The sequence below is a fragment of the Schistocerca serialis genome, chromosome 5 (genome assembly GCF_023864345.2).
Source record: "Schistocerca serialis cubense isolate TAMUIC-IGC-003099 chromosome 5, iqSchSeri2.2, whole genome shotgun sequence".
Taxonomy (NCBI): domain Eukaryota; kingdom Metazoa; phylum Arthropoda; class Insecta; order Orthoptera; family Acrididae; genus Schistocerca; species Schistocerca serialis.
In genome coordinates, this window is record NC_064642.1 from 387844352 (window position 1) to 387862209 (window position 17858).

Here is a 17858-nt window from a genome sequence, read left to right on the forward strand (position 1 = left end):
GAATGTAGCGAAGACGGTCATTCGACAGGTATCACCTGAAGATGACGCCACAGTAGGCTGTCGAAATATCGCGTTACGTTGACGAGGGTAGCCGGTCGGACACCTTAGAACAATAGAAACAAATATTAACAAGCTAATAGCGTCACGAATCACGGTCCAGCTGTCCGCAGGTCTCCAACAAAAGTCTGACCTATTGAAAACATGTAATTGAGGCACGGTTCACATGTTCATTATTATGACTGTCGTATCGAGCGCTCAAAATTGTCGACAATTAGTATTTATACATGCTATTAAGCGATACCAGATAGACAATAGTACATTTCCTGCGTCATAGGCCTGAGTTACAGAGTATTTATTGTCTTCGGAAGTCGTCAGCCTTTCCTTCTAATTCTCTTGTTAAAGTTTTCCCCACAGATAAAACTCCAATGGTCTTAAGCCTTGTGAGTGTGGAGGCCATTTTGTGTTTCCCAAGTGAGCGATCCAGCAATTTCCATAAGTTTTTTCTAAGGCATGTTCTACTGTGTAGTAAGGGCTGGGGCATCCATTACATTGGTAACACGTGAGTGAACTGATATGTCCAGGGCGATGCGTTCCAATAACTGAGGCAGCATATCTGTTGGAAACTACACAACTGGCCATTAACATTGCTACACCACGAAGATGACGTGCAACAGACGCGAAATTTAACCGACAGGAAGAAGATGCTGTGATATGCGATTTATTAGCTTTTCAGAGCATTCACACAAGGTTGGCGCCGGTGCTGACACCTACAACGTGCTGACATGAGGAAAGTTTCCAAGGGATTTCTCATACACAAACAGCAAGCAGTTGACCGGCGTTGCCTGGTGAAACGTTGTTCTGAAGCCTCGTGTAAGGAGGAGAAATGCGTACCATCACGTTTCCGACTTTGATAAAGGTCGGATTGTAGCCTATCGCGATTGCAGTTTATCGTATCGCGACATTTCTTCTCGCGTTGGTCGATATCCAATGACTGTTAGCAGAATATCGAATCGGTATATTCAGGAGGGTAATACGGAACGCCGTGCTGGATCCCAACGGCCGCGTATCACTAGCAGTCGAGATGACAGGCATCTTATCCGCATGGCTGTAACGGATCGTGCAGACACTTCTCGATCCCTGAGTCAACAGATGGGGACGTTTGCAAGACAACAACCATCTGCACGAACAGTTCGACGACGTTTGCAACAGCATGGACTGTCATCTCGGAGACCATGGCTGCGGTTACCCCTGACGCTGCATCACAGACAGGAGCGCCAGCGATTGTGTACAAAGACGAACCTCGGTGCACGAACGGGAAAACCTCATTTTTTCGGATGACTCATGATGGTCTCATCCGTGTTTGGTGACATCGCGGTGAATGCACATTGGAAGCGTGTATTCGTCATCGCCATACTGGCGTATCACCCGGCGTGGTAGTATGGGGTGCCTTTGGTTTCACGTCTCGGTCACCTCTTGTTCGCATTGACGGCACTTTGAACAGTGGTCGTTACATTTCAGATGTGTTACGACCCGTGGTTCTACTCTTCATTCGATCCCTGAGAAACCCTACATTTCAGCAGGATAGTGCAGGTCCTGTACGGGCCTTTCTGGATACAGAAAATGTTCGACTGTTGCCCTGGCCAGCACATTCTCCAGATCTCTCACCAATTGAAAACGTCTGGTCAATGGTGGCCGAGCAACTGGCTCGTCACAATACGCAACTCACTACTCTTGATGAACTGTGGTATCGTGTTGAAGCTGCATGGGCAGCTGTACCTGTACACGCCATCCAAGCTCTGTTTGGCTCAATGCCCAGGCGTATCAAGGCCGTTATTACGGCCAGAGGTGGTTGTTCTGGGTACTGATTTCTCAGGATCTATGCACCCAAATTGCGTGAAAATGTAATCACATGCCAGTTATAGTATAATATATTTGTCCAATGAATACGCTTTTATCATCTGCATTTCTTCTTGGTGTAGCAATTTTAATGGCCAGTAGTGTAGATACACGATCTCATCAAAGGTATCTGGAAACCCTACGTAATATGGGATTGACCAGCGCACATCACGAGAGGAGTATCGGCCGTTATAAAAGGTGGCGGGGAGTACTGTGTTGTCAGCAGGGAAGCAGAAACGTCAAAATGGTTCGGCCAGGAGAGCTCATCGACTTCGAACGTGGACTAGTCACTGGATGTCACCTAAGTGTCAAATCCATCGGAGACATTTCAACCCTGATAAAGTGCACCTAGTCGACTATTGGTGATTGTGAAGTGGAAACACGAAGGAACAGCCTCAGATAAACCAAGACGAGACAGACCTCACTCAAATACTGACGTACAGGGAACATCGAATATTGTAGAAGGTGGTTGTAAAAAATCGCATGAAATCAGTGGAAAGAATCACTCATGAGATGCAAAGCGTTGTGATGAACGAAAATAACGTCGCCAGTAAAACGATGGGTTCTTTTGTTTGCCTAGGGAGAGACTGAGTGGCACTATAACACGTAATGTATTAGTTCATTTTACTACAGTATAGAACCAAAAGTTACGTAAATTTGTAGAATCCGTTTCCACAGGAGCATTCCGACTATTTACAACTGTAACTGAGTATTAAAATATCAGTTGATACAGACAGATTTGCAAGACTCTTCACTTCAAATATAACAGTCATAATATTCGAATTAAGTTCTGCCAAAGACATTTAATACTCTGGTGGCCAATCTAAGGCGATGCTGTCGTCTTGATCGGTGACTGCTAATTGAGCTGAGCGTTCCTCTGCTCAGCCATAAGTAGACAATCGACAAAGGTGGCGTATTGAAGCTCATTCGTCGGTGCGGCATGCAGTGATTATCATTTTCCTTGCCAGTTGCCAACCTTGCTTTGACACCTCGTTCCTCCGACTATACCACACGAAGTCCTACCAGCAAACACAATGATTGTCCTACCAGCAAGCTCAATGACAGTGCACAGGGATTTAAAAATAATAGGGTACAATGTTCAAGCTGCTCATAAGCTGACATTTCTGTAGCCAATGCTAAGCAACACTTGAGGCGGTGTATAGACGCCACTGGACATCTGATTACTGGAAAACAGTTATTTAGAGTGACTATTAGATGGAAGGGTTTGAGTTTGGCGAATGTCTGGAGGATGTTGCGTGCCATCAAAGTAGTGCTAACCGTGAGGTACGAAGGAGGTGGTGTTACACTATTGGGTGTTTTTCGTGTTTAGAATGCTGTTGAGACCGAAGAAAGCAGCAGATACACGTACAAAGAACTGTGCGCATCCACAAAAGATAATGTGGATGGAACAGCGACGGTGTGGTGTACTACGAATTGCTTCCCTGAGGTGTAACCATCACTGCTGTCATTTATTGTCAGCAACTGAGAGGACTTACAGACGCAGTCCAAGAACAAAGCCAGGAGACTGCGTGAAGTGATGCCATCCTCAATAACGCCCGCTCACATTCTGCTAGACCGACAGAAAACACTATACATGAGTTGGGTTGGGAAGCCAATCCGCTCCAACCTTATTCACCTGATCTTGCGCCATCAGCGTTTCACCTTAACTGCTCTCTATCGAACAGCCTTCAAGGAACTTTCTATCCGGATGGCTATGTTGAGGTTTTTTTTGGGGGAGGAGACCAGACTGCGTGGTCATCTGTCTCATCGGATTATGGAAGGACAGAGAAGGAAGTCGGCCGTGCCCTTTCAAAGGAACCATCCCGGCATTTGCCTGGAGCGATTTAAGGAAATCACGGAAAACCTAAATCAGGATGGCCGGACCCGGGATTGAACCGTCGTCCTCCCGAATGCGAGTCCACTGTTCCAGACACTGCATCACCTCGCTCGGTGAGAACGTGACTCTATGAGTTCTTCGCCTCAAAGCCACGAGATTTATACAGTCGCAGAATCGAACTGTTAACCCGGCGTTGCCAGACAGTTGTAAGTAGTGGAGGAGATAACGCTATGAAGCGGCAAAGAAATTGATATAAGCATGCGTATTCAAACACAGAGATATGTAAACAGGCAGAATACGGGGCTGCCGTCGGCAACGCCTATATAAAAACAACAAGTGTCTGGCGGAGTTGTTAGATCGGTTACTGCTACTACAGTGGCGGGTTATCAAGATTTAAGTGAGTTTGGACGTGATGTTATAGTCGACGCACGAACTATGGGACACAGCATCTCCGAGGTAGCGATGAAGTGGGGAGTTTCCCGTTCGACCATTTCACGAATGCACAGCGAATATCAGGAATTCAGTAAAATATCAACTCTCCGACATCGCTGATGCAAGAACGGGACCAACGACAACTGAAGAGAATTTTTCTATGTGACAGAAGTGCAACCCTTCTGCAAATTGCTGCAGATTTCAATTCTGGGCCATTAACAAGTGTCAGCGTGCGAACCATTCAACAATACATCATCGATATGGGCTTTCGGAGCCGAAGGCCCACTTGTGTACACTTCCTGACTGCACGACACAGAGATTTACGCCTCGCCTTGTCCCTTCAACACCGACATTGAAGTGTTAACGACTGAAAACATGTTGCCTGGTCGGACGAGTCTCGTTTCAAATTGCATCGGGTATGGAGACAACCTCATGAGTCCATGGACCCTGCATGTCAGCGGGGGACTGTTCAAGCTGGTAGAGGCTCTGTAATGATGTGGGCGTGTGCAGTTGGAGTCATATGGGACTCCCGTTACGTCTAGATAAGACTCTGATAGGTGACACGTACGTAGGCATGCTGTATGATCCCCTGCATCCATTCATGTCCATTGTGTACTCCATCGGACTTGGGCAATTTCAGCAGGACAATGCGACACCCCACACTTCCAGAATTGCTACATAGTGACTCCAGGAACAATCTTCTGAGTCTAAACACTTCCGCTGGCTACCAAACTCCCCAGGTATGAACATTATTGAGCTTATCGGGGGTGCCTTGCAACGAACGTGCTGTTCAGAAGAGATCTCCAACCGTTCGTACTCTTACGGATTTCTGGACAGCCCTGCAGGATTCATGGTGTCAGTTCCCTCCAGCACTATTTCAGACATTAGTCGAGTACATGTCACGTCGTGTTGTGGTACTTCTGCGTGCTCGCGGGGCCCTACACGATGTTAGGCAAGTGTACCTGTTTCTATGGCTCTTCAGTGTATATCATTGATGATTAAAGTCTCTGTTGTGTTTATTAATCTTACAGGAAAACACTACGAACTTATGCTCCAAGCCAAGTTGGGCAAGAAGCGTAGTACGAGGATCTATAGTCGGCAAGGTCTGAGAGCTGCATTTCGACACCCACTTTAGGCAGAAATCTACATCTACATCCTCATGGTCTCTTCGCGAGATATACGTAGGAGGGAGCAATATACTGCTTGACTCCTCGGTGAAGGTATGTTCTCGAAACTTCAACAAAAGCCCGTACCGAGCTACTGAGCGTCTGTCCTGCAAAGTCTTCCACTGGAGTTTATCTATCATCTCCGTAACGCTTTCGCGATTACTAAATGATCCTGTAACGAAGCGCGCTGTTCTCCGTTGGATCTTCTCTATCTCTTCTATCAACCCTATCTGGTACGGATCCCACACTGCTGAGTAGTATTCAAGCAGTGGGCGAACAAGCGTACTGTAACCTACTTCCTTTGTTTTCGGATTGCATTTCCTTAGGATTCTTCCAATGACTCTCAGTCTGGCATCTGCTTTACCGACGATCAACTTTATATGATCATTTCATTTTAAATCACTCTTAATGCCTACTCCCAGATAATTTATGGAATTAACTGCTTCCAGTTGCTGACCTCTATATTGTAGCTAAATGATAAAGGATCTTTCTTTCTATGTATTCGCAGCACATTACACTTGTCTACATTGAGATTCAATTGCCATTCCCTGCACCATGCGTCAATTCGTTGCAGATCCTCCTGCATTTCAGTACAATTTTCCATTGTTACAACCTCTCGATGTATCACAGCATCACCCGCAAAAAGCCTCAGTGAACTTCCGATGTCATCCACCAGGTCATTTATGTACTGGGTGATCAAAAAGTCAGTATACATTTGAAAACTTAATAAACCACGGAATAATGTAGATAGAGAGGTAAAAATTGATAGACATGCTTGGAATGACATGGGGTTTAATTAGAACCAAAAAGAAAAACAAAGTTCACAAAATATCCGACAGAAGGCGCTGGACAGCAAAAAGTCAGTGACTGCGCATGACAATCGTGTATAAAAGGAACTGTAATGAGAGAGAGAATCAGATGCGCCAGCAGTCGCAGCATGTTGACGTTACCTGAAAAGGCGTTTTTACTGAAGCTTTGTTACCAGAATGGGGAATGCGCTAGTTCAGCGTTACGATCCTATCGCCATAGGATGGAGATTCGAACGGGTAAAGGTCCGTTGACAAAAGCAGCTGTGGCAAGTATGATTTCGGAGTTCTAAGCCACGGGTTGTTTAGACGATAGTGGCCGACCCAGCACAAGGCGTAATGCTGCTGAGACAGTTCAGAAATAAATGGAGACTGTAGCGGGTTCATCCATGCACGGGGAAGTCAGCGCTCGTGCAGTCGCACGTCGCACCGGCATTCCATACACTATTGTTTGGTTGGCACTTAGGCGTACCCTCCGATGCTATCCGTACAAAATCCACCGGCATCATGAACTGTTACCTGGCGATTTAGTGAAGCGGAGGGCATTTGCGCTGTGGGCGTTTCAAAAGATAGCGGAAGATGACGATTGGTTGAGTAACGTGTTGTGGACAGACGAAGCTCATTTCACGCCCCGAGGGTCTATCAACGCCCACAACTGCAGAATTTGGGCTACCGAAAATCATAGAACTTTCGTGGAAACTCCATTGCACGAAGAGAAAGTCACGGTATGGGTTGGATTTTGCACATCTACCGTTATCGGGCCTTTTTTCTTCGATGAAATGCGTGATTCTGGTTTTGTAACTGCTACCGTAACGAGTGAGAGGTACGCCGAAATGTTACAGAATCACATCATCCCTAGCCTGGCTGAAAACACCTGCTGGAACGTACGATGTTTATGCAGGATGGTGCTTAACCCCATATTGCTAGACGCGTGAAAGAGCTCTTGCGCGCGTCGTTTGGTGGTGATCGTGTGCTCAGCCGCTGCTTTCGTCATGCTTGGCCTCCCAGGTCCGTGCGATTATTGGCTTTGGGGTTACCTGAAGTCGCAAGTGTATCGTGATCGACCGACATCTCTTTGGATGCTGAAAGACAACATCCGACGCCAATGCCTCACCATAACTCCGGACATGGATCACAGTGCTGTTCACAACATTATTCCTCGACTACAGCTATTGTTGAGGAATGATGGTGGACATATTGAGCATTTCCTGTAAAGAACACCATCTTTGCTTTGTCTTACTTTGTTATGCTAATTATTGCTATTCTGATCAGATGAAGCGCCATCTGTCGGAAATTTGTTGAACTTTTGTATATTTTTGGTTCTGATAATAACCCCTGTCATTCCAAGCATGTGTGTCAATTTGTACCTCTCTACCTACATAATTCCGTGATTTATTCAGTTTTCAAATTTATACTGACTTTTTGATCACTCGGTATATTCTGAAAAGCAACGGTCCTACGACACTCCCCTGTGGCACTCCTGAAATCACTCTTACTTCTTCTCTCCATTGAGAATGACATGCTGCGTTCCGTTATCTAGGAACTCTTCAATCCAATCACACAAGTAGTCTGATGCTCCATGTGCTCTTACTTTGTTCATTAAACGACTGTGGGGAACTGTATCGAACTCCTTGCGGAAGTCAAGAAACACGGCATCTACCTCAAATACCGGTTGCATGGCCATTGTTCGGTCTTCACAGCTGAGCTATTTGCCTTCTATCAGGCTGTTCTTTACATCCGCCGCCGCCGACATCCTGCTTATGTCATCTGCTCTGATTCCCTGAGCGCCATCCAGAGCCTCAGTGATCCGTATCCGGTTCACCCATTCGTGCACCGGATCCAGCGCTCTCTTCAGCAGCTGGCGGACGACGGTTCTCCGGTTACCTTCATGTGGGTTCCTGGTCATTTCGGTATCCCTCGGAAGGAGCTGCAGATGCCGCGGCCAAGGCTGCGGTCCTCCAGCCTCGGACAGCTTCTTGTTGTGTGCCTTCATCTGATTTTAGCAGGGTCATTTGTCAGAGCATTTTATCGCTGTGGCATGCCGATTGGTCTACACTTACTGACAACAAGGGTCTTGAAACCTCTCTCCACGGCTTGGACGACTTCACGCTCTTCTCGGCGGGAGGAGGTAGTTTTGGTCCGGTTACGGATTGGACACTGCCGGTTCAGCCACCGCCATCTGCTGACGGCTGGGCCGGCGCCGTTCTGCCCATGTGGGCAATTGCTGACGGTACGCCACATTTTAACCTCCTGTCCGAATTTTAATACACTGCGCATTGATCTTGGCCTGCCATGTACTCTGGATGACATTTTATCGGATGACCCAGGAGCAGCTGCTCGCGCTCTTCGTTTTATCCACTTTACAAACCTGTCTAAGGATACTTGATTATGCTGTTTTCTTTTAATACCTTGCCTGTTAATGTGCTTTTTAGAGTGTTGTCCTTTTTAGTTGCTGTTTTAACCTTGTGCCTCGCAGTGCATTCATAACTTAGTCTGGGCGCTAATGACCACTGTAGTTGTGCCCCCTAAAACCACAAAAAAAAAATGGGAAGCCGTGTCTATGGCCCTCTGAGTCTCGTGGACGAATAACGCGAGCTGGGTTTCACACGATCGTATTTTTCGAAACCCGTGCTGATTCCTACAGAGTAGATTTCTAGTCTCACTGGCCGTCGCTCTGAAACGTTCTTATTTTTGCCTATGTCGATATGGGAATACCACCTTGTTTCCACCCTTGTACTCCAGGGCGGGTGACTGAGGCTACTCGTTGCTGTGTTGCAGGCCCGCCAGAAGCTGACGCGCGCCGAGGCGGTGCGGGCGGCGAGCAGCGGCAGCAGCGGCAGCGGGGGCGGCTCGCTGGACCAGCCCACGCTGAGCCCCGGGCCCGGCTCCGGAGAGCTGCACGACTCGCTGGTGCTGCCGCCCCCACCGCCCCCGCCGCAGGAACAGGACAAGCAGTAGGCGTCCTGCGACGGCCTCCCGCTGGATAATGTTGCTGCACCCACCGTCAACACTCAGACTTTCTTTCCCGATACGAGCACGCTGGCTTCTCTCCGCTGTCATCTGAAACATCTGTCGATAACTACACGCGTCACGCTACAATTTCACAAATCGTCTGCTAACGCTGTGCTCTATTTATGAATCGTTTTCATCTTTACTTCACAGATTAGCACTGACGAAATCTTACGAAACGAAGAGGAAAGTGTTACTGTCACTGGTCTGTACCTGCTGCTGTCGCCTAGGTCCCCCATTCACGTTGCTATGACTCTCGCAGGAAGTCAGTTTATACTGTTCGGCTAACTACAGTTTAGCTGATGGTGTGGACATCTGTCTCTTTACGTATGGCTGGAAGGAAATGTACAGTTAATATTAATAGAAGCAAGTGTATAGTTAGGATGCGTTTGTTGCTGTAGAATTACGCTACATTCTGTCGTTGATTTAAGCCTGAGCTAACATAGATGACTTCGGCCGTTTGCCCCGTCAGACGGAGACATCGATTGCGTAGCATTTACGAGAAAATGGCTGGTTAGATTTTCTAGAAAGTACGTCATTCAAAATTGCAGGATAAAGTAGTCGAAAACTGCATGTTTGTGTTCACAAATGATTGATTAGGTTATTTTTCCGGCTTCTGTTTGTTTGGACATGGTATAAAACTTCAACAGTGCCTCTACTAGTCCATTCAACTCATCATCAGCTCCAAATCCCCTCCCTACACAACGCAGCAATGCTTAGTGCAAACAACAGCATTAAGTATTCCTTTTCAGACAGTTTTTCTCTCGTCAAATTCCTTTTTTACGAACTGAAAGTCAGACTGACACAATCCTCCCTTACTCATCTTACACCTAGGTCCTTTTTTTTGAAGCGGAACAAGTAATCAGCTTTTAACGATACAAAGAAATAACTTAGACAACGATCCTTGCCGTATTACTGACGTTACCTGGCGAGTCCCTAGTTTGTTGAGAAGTAGTCCCTTTGAATCTTTGCGGTAGCAGCAAGCAACAAGATTGCAGCACGAATCTCTTCGCAGGACTCTGCTGCAGTCTCTCTGGAACTCAGGGACTGAGTATCAATTAGTCTTGCATTGGTTCCCTAACAAGCAAGTGACGCTATTTCTCCTCCAGAGCAAGTGGAGGAGACAAACACTGCACAAGATGCAGTGGCCAGCTGGAATCTCTGTAGGTGTTTCAAGCAAATACTGTTATTCGTTTAGTCACCGTCGTGCTGGGAACAATACATTCTCCTTTTCAGTGTTGGTGCTCTAGCTTAGCTCATCTATTATTGTGAAACGGGCCAAACTGCCTATATTGTTCACTACGATAATAATTATTATTATTATAATAAATCGATGTGATGTATCTAGAGCAATTAATTGATGTTTGTTAAATTTCAAATGCCATAGATATAGTATTTTAACATTTTCCGAGCGAAAATCGCGGCCGAGAACGTTACCCAGTCTCTTTGTGAATAATATATATTTTTCAGAAAAATTATGACCTGCTGTACATACTTGCTGGTTAGCTGTCATACGACGTATTTATTACAAGCCTTACTTGTAGGTGAGTGAAAGCAAAAAAGAAGCGGGTATGTGGCATTTTCAACTCGAGTTCAGCCTGGTATGAGTGTCGGTCGTTAACAAGATAGTCAGAAATACATTTATTTTGGAAGTCGAACTCTTTTTTGCATTTTCTACCACACGAGAGTACATGGGTCTGTATCAGAATCTTGTATTCCTACACTCACGCCCTACTCAAGACTTGTAACATCGAGTGAGCCGCCTCGTTAAAAAAAAAAAAAAAAAAAAAAAAAAGAAGGTTGATTCTGTAGACAAAGATGTTGGTGTAGCCTAGTTGTTTCTGAGTCTGGGATTTTGGAAGTCGACTTCGCCTCCGGCGTTGGCCAGAATGGGAAGCATGAATGGATGCAAATACTGGATTTGCAGTGACTGAAGAATGAGGATCTAGTCGATCACAGGGCCTTAAACAACAAGTAGACTAGTATCCTATTTTACAGGAGTTTTGTACGTTTATAGTGTGTAGATAGAGTAAAGATCATATTATCACTCCGAAGTGTCTTGTAATTTCTCACCTCTACACCTGAAAGATTGTGAAGAGAAGTGTAGGACTTGTTAGTAATGTTTCACTCTTTTATACATATTCCTTGTCAGTTTCTCCCTTTTGTGAAATCAGATGTTTGAAAATGTTAACTGCATGTCCTTGAATGTGCATATGTTTATTAAATTTGTGTTTTATTTCTATTGTTTATGAATAAGTCTATGTGTACATCTAAAATTTGGAAATACATATTATGTATACATTGGGCATTGAAAATAAAGACTAGTCAGTAAATGTTTCCACTTTTTATCCTTTGTCATTAAACTTGTTCCTTACATAGCAGTGGATGCTTATGTAATAAAACATTTGATCTTATATATAAAAACAAAGATGAGGTGACTTACCGAACAAAAGCGTTGGCAGGTTGATAGACACACAAACAAACATAAACATACACACAAAATTCAAGCTTTCGCAACAAACTGTTGCCTCATCAGGAAAGAGGGAAGGAGAGGGGAAGACGAAAGGAAGTGGGTTTTAAGGGAGAGGGTAAGGAGTCATTCCAATCCCGGGAGTGGAAAGACTTACCTTAGGGGGAAAAAAGGACAGGTATACACTTGCACACACGCACATATCCATCCACACATACAGACACAAGCTTGTGTCTGTATGTGTGGATGGATATGTGCGTGTGTGCAAGTGTATACCTGTCCTTTTTTCCCCCTAAGGTAAGTCTTTCCACTCCCGGGATTGGAATGACTCCTTACCCTCTCCCTTAAAACCCACTTCCTTTCGTCTTCCCCTCTCCTTCCCTCTTTCCTGATGAGGCAACAGTTTGTTGCGAAAGCTTGAATTTTGTGTGTATGTTTGTGTTTGTTTGTGTGTCTATCGACCTGCCAGCGCTTTTGTTCGGTAAGTCACCTCATCTTTGTTTTTATATATAATTTTTCCCACGTGGAATGTTTCCTTCCATTATATTGATATCATTAATTTGAATCCAAACATTTGATCTTATTTACTTGTTCTTTGTTTGTCATGTGTGACAGTATTACAAATACAGTAAACCAGTTTCAGAAGTCCATGGAACACAAATATTTTTGTAATTCTAAATTAAAGTAAAACAATCTCATGCAGTAACAGTCCACTCAGATCCATAAACAAATATAATACTTCTTTACAAAGAAAACGGATATCAAAAATGAAAAAACCCTATCAAAAAGATTTAAGAAGTTTATACTAATAAAGTTTTGTTACAACACTTCATAGTGCTGTTAGACTACCGAATTACCAACAGTTACAATATAGGAATAAGCATTGATTTCTTGTTAAAAGACCGTGTTACTTTTACAATAGAAAATGGAAACAATAGCATGTACCCTGTAGCTAGTTTCTACAAAAGAAGCAGTTTTTACCTGCAGGGAAAGATACTTTCACTGTTTTGAGATTAACAAATAATTACACATAATATATTCTGTACACAAAATAATAACATACGGTTTCAATTTCTTAATGATATAATGTAGCAATTGAAGAAATTGGTGTCCTTTATTTTCAGCTTATTAAGGTGAGTTATAAATGTGGCATGAGAGATGTGCACCATATTTGATACTTACTGTTCTCACTGAATCTAAATTAATGTAAAGATGGTTATGTGGTGTCAGGTTAGCTGTAGTCACAAAACACACTTTATTTTTTTACAGATTATCTTTTCACCTTGAAACTGTGTACTGATAATTTTTCTTTGCTGTTGTTTTATCTTCATTCTGAAGACAGGTTTGTTGCAATTCTCCATGATAGTCTATCCTCTGCAAGGCTCATAATCTCTACATAAATGTCACAAACAACATCCATTTGTGCCTGATTATTGTATTCAATCCTGGGACTCCTTCTATAATATTCACCCCCCAAAACTTCCTTTTGTTGCCAGATTGACGATTACTTGTAGCCTCAAGATGTGTTCTGTCAACTGATCCCTTCTTTTGGTCAAGGTGTCTCATAAATTTTTTTATCGTCAATTGAATTTGGTACCCCTTCATTAGTTATCTGATCCACTCATCTAATCTTATGTAGCACCCCATTTCAAAAACAACTGCCAGTGCATTTTCTTTATAAGCTTTATGAATTTGTTGTGTAGAAACTGAACCTGCATCTTGTGGTAAGTTAACTGGCATTCTTAAATTATCCCATTAAATTCTAAAGTGTAATATAGCTTTGTTTTTAAAAATTTGTGCATTTCTTGAGCAATATTGATTATATATTGGATTGTGATGTTTCATCTAAGAAGGCCATGTAGTAAGTCTTGTGAATCAAGTGCAATGATAATATTTATCACATAAGTAGCTTTTGTGTACTGTATTGCCTTTATACTTACAACAGTATAGTATGATCTTTTAAGTTTCAACCACAACAAATGTTATGTTGTAAAATTATGAACTGACAAATGGTGCTAAGTCAGAGTACATATCTGCTACTGGTGAGACACTTATTCCACTGAGATGCAATCACTCCCATAGTTTTGCAGAAGACTTTGTGTCACAAATGAAACTACAATGTAAAAAGAAATCTGATAATTTTTACCCTCTTGTCAAAAGGTACAATGAGGAATGCCACTGAAATACTTTGAACCAACCTAATTGCGCAATGGAATGGTATCAAATGAACACTTCCTTTACTATGATAAGTCCTGCTCACGTCTTACAACATTGATCAGAAGTACACATTAAGTATTACTTTCAAAAAGTTTCAACTTCTGTTTGCAATTCAGTATTTTACCACTTTAAAAATAAACCCTTATGCACCTAATCAAAGCTTTATCTCCATAACCATCCACCTGTGGTCCTGTATACATCTTCTGGTGTGCCTCAGGGAACTGGGCTGGGGTGGGTTTGAAAGTTTTGGAGGTTACAAAATGAGAAGGGGTTGAAGTCACAGCTTTCATTTCAGTTGTATTAAGACACAGCTGTGGAATTGAAGATGATCTGGATATTTGTTCCTTGTATCAGTGTATTTTCTATGTCTATGTATTTTCATTGTCTCTGTATATTAGCATCTCAGTTCCCAAAAGGATCCTTATAGAACAAGTGGAACTTTTATTTATTTATTGCTGTCGATGTCATTCCCCCATCTTGTGATTCTAAGGCAGGTTGTTATGCTCCATACATTTCACATTTCTTTCATTTTGAATATATAATATTAAACTGTGTAGCTAAATTCTATAGCTATATTAATGGTAAAAAGTAGAACTGAAAGAAATCAAGAAGAGAGAAGTAAAATTAAAAGGAAAACCCACAGCCACAAATCCTCTAACCCCATTCCGTTACAATGGTAATCGGCTACCTTGGAACTGCTCGAGATTGTTGACCAGTTTGTTACATCTAAGATTATCCCTATATTAAAATACTGTCAACTTATCCTGCCGTTATAAAACTAATTGATGTTGACCCTCTGCACTCAGTTATTTACTTTTGCGGTTCCGGCCCTCAATTGGTAAAAATGGAACCATTATAGGATCACTCTGTTGTCTGTCTGTTTCTCCATCTGACTATTAAAAACCCTTTTCCTCAGGAACGGGTATACACATCAAGTTGAAATTTATGTTATATACTAAGGTCTATAGGACCTTAGTGGTGTAATAAATGTATATTTCTAAGTCAATGCAACTAAAAGCTGTGGCTATTTAGGTAATATATTTTGATACTAGAAAATTCATTCATGAAAACCTATAAGGTGCTTTCCATTGGTCTATAATCTTGATATTTTTCGAGAAATAAGGTTTCACAGTACAACCATAGGAAAAATATGAAAACTGTAAATTTGTAATTAGATCACACGATAAAAACTTTTTTTCATTTGTTCTCAGACTGTCTGTCCATAAGTCTATTAAAAGCCAATTTTTTTTATTTCTGTATTTTTAGGAACGGTTCGATGTATCAAAGTTGAAATTTGCCACATACTAATGTCTATGGTTCCATGGCGGTATAATAGATGTTAGCTTCTAAGTCAATGCAATTAAAAGGTATGTCACATTTATGTCCTGTTGTTCTCAGAGATCAGCACAAGCTATTGAAAATGAGAGATTTATTTATTACACAATGTTTCTGGACCTTATCATTGCATTATCAAGTTCCATAAAACAAGGAATATACAGATGATTATTTTGTCTTACTACACACAATAAAATGCATGTAATGGAAATGTGTCTATATAGCCTTGTAGTATCACTTATCTTAAAGCCAATATGAAATTTGGCACAATCAAAAATTATTAGCAAGCACCAATCATGCATTGTCATACATAAAACTCTTTCTTCTACTGTAAACAGAGCTTTGTGAGAGTGTTATGTGTCACCATAATATGTGAATGGAAGAGCCTCTTACACGTGTGACAACCCATGTTTACTGCTTGCCTATTATTTTTTGACTGTGGGTGATGGAATATTAATTTTAAGGTATGTAATGCTGCATGCCTCCTCCATGAACCATGGACCTTGCCGTTGGTAGGGATGTTTGCGCGCCTTAGCGATACAGATAGCCATACCGTAGGTGCAACCACAACGGAGGGCTATCTGTTGAGAGGCCAGACAAACATATGGATCCTGAAGAGGGGCAGCAGCCTTTTCAGTAGTTGCAGGGACAACAGTCTGGATGATCGACTGATCTGGCCTTGTAACACTAACCAAAACGGCCTTGCTGTGCTGGTACTGCGAACAGCTGAAAGCAAGGGGAAACTACAGCCGTAATTTTTCCCGAGGGCACGCAGCTTTACTGTATGGTTACATGGTGATGACGTCCTCTTGGGTAAAACATTCCGGAGGTAAAATATCCCCTATTCGGATCTCTGGGCGGGGACTACTCAAGAGGACGTCGTTATCAGGAGAAAGAAAACTGGCGTTCTACATATGAGCGTGGAATGTCAGATCCCTTAATTGGGGAGGTAGGTTAGAAAATTTAAAAAGGGAAATGGATAGGTTAAAGTTAGATATAGTGGGAATTAGTGAAGTTCGGTGGCCGGAGAAACAAGACTTCTGGACAGGTGAATACAGGGTTATAAATACAAAATCAAATAGGGGTACTGCAGGAGTAGGTTTAACATGAATAAAAAAAATAGGAGCACGGGCAAGCTACTACAAACAGCGTAGTGAACGCATTGTTGTAGCAAAGATAGACATGAAGCCCACGCCTACCACAGTAGTATAAGTTTATATGCCAACTAGCTCTGCAGATGATGATGAGATTGATGCAATGTATGATGAGGTAAAAGAAATTATTCAGATAGTGAAGGGATACGAAAATTTAGTTGTCATGGGTGACTGGAATTCGATAGTAGGAAAAGGAAGAGAAGGAAAAGTAGTAGGTGAATATGGAATAGGAGTAAGGAACGAAAGAGGAAGCCGCCTGGTAGAATTTTGAACTGAGCATAACTTAATCATAGCTAACACTTGGTTCAAGAATCATGAAGGAAGGTTGTATACATGGGAGACACTGGAAGGTTTCAGATAGATTATATAATGGTAAAACAGAGAGTAAGGAACCAGGTTTTAACTTGAAAGACATTTCCAGGGGCTGATGTGAATTCTGACCACAATCTAGTGGTTATGAACTGTAGATTAAAACTGAAGAAACTGCAAAAAGGTGGTAATTTAAGGAGACTGGACCTGGATAAACTGAAAGAATCAAAGGTTGTAGAGAGTTTCAGAGAGAGCATTAGGGAACGATTGACAAGAACAGGCGAAAGAAATGCAGTAGAAGAAGAATGGGTAGGTTTGAGAGATTAAATAGTGAAGGCAGCAGAGGATCAAGTAGGTAAAAAGACGGGGGCTAGTAGAAACCCACGGGTAACAGAAGAAATATTGAATTTAAACGATAAAAGGAGAAAATATAAAAACGCAGTAAATGAAACAGGCAAAAAGGAATACAAACGTCTCAAAAATGAGATTCACAGGAAGTGCATAATGGCTAAGCAGTGATGGCTAGAGGGCAAATGTAAGGATGTAGAGGCGTATATCACTAGGGGTAAGATAGATGCTGCCGACAGGAAAATTAAAGAGACCTTTGGAGAAAAGAGAACCACTTGTATGAATATCAAGAGCTCATATGGAAACCCAGTTCTAAGCAAAGAAGGGAAAGCAGATAGTGGAAGGAGTATACAGAGGGTCCATACAAGGGTGATGTACTTGAGGACATTATTATGGAAATGGAACAGGACGTAGATGAAGATGAAATGAGAAATATGATTCTGTGTGAAGAGTTTGACAGAGCACTGAAAGACCTAAGTCGAAACAAGGCCCCGGGAGTAGACAACATTCCATTAGAACTATTGATAGCCTTGGGAGAGCCAGCCCTGACAAAACACTACCATATGGTGAGCAAGATGTATGAGACGGGCGAAATACCGTCACACTTCAAGAAGAATATAATAATTCAAATCTCAAAGAAAACAGATGTTGACAGATGTGAAAATTACCGAACGATCAGTTTAATAGGTCATGGCTACAAAATACTAACACGAATTCGTTACAGACGAATGGAAAAACTAGTAAAGCCAACCTCGGGGAGGATCAGTTTGGATTCCGTAGAAATGTTGGAGCACTTGAGGCAATAGTGACCCTACGACTTATCTTAGAGGATATATTAAGGAAAGGTAAACCTACGTTCTAGCATTTGTAGACTTAGAA

General features: G+C 42.6%; 1 protein-coding gene across 2 annotated transcripts in view; it reads left to right on the forward strand.

Annotated features, from left to right (window-relative positions):
* The window catches only part of LOC126480812 (mucin-17-like), a 435691-nt gene extending 424747 nt beyond the window's left edge, over positions 1–10944 (forward strand). For both annotated transcript variants that reach the window (XM_050104138.1, XM_050104139.1), the window contains exon 7: positions 8916–10944. In XM_050104138.1, coding sequence (XP_049960095.1) covers positions 8916–9095 — 180 coding nt within the window. In that variant the 3' untranslated portion in view covers positions 9096–10944. The remainder of the gene's footprint in view (positions 1–8915) is intronic.
* Positions 10945–17858: the final 6914 nt, after the last annotated feature.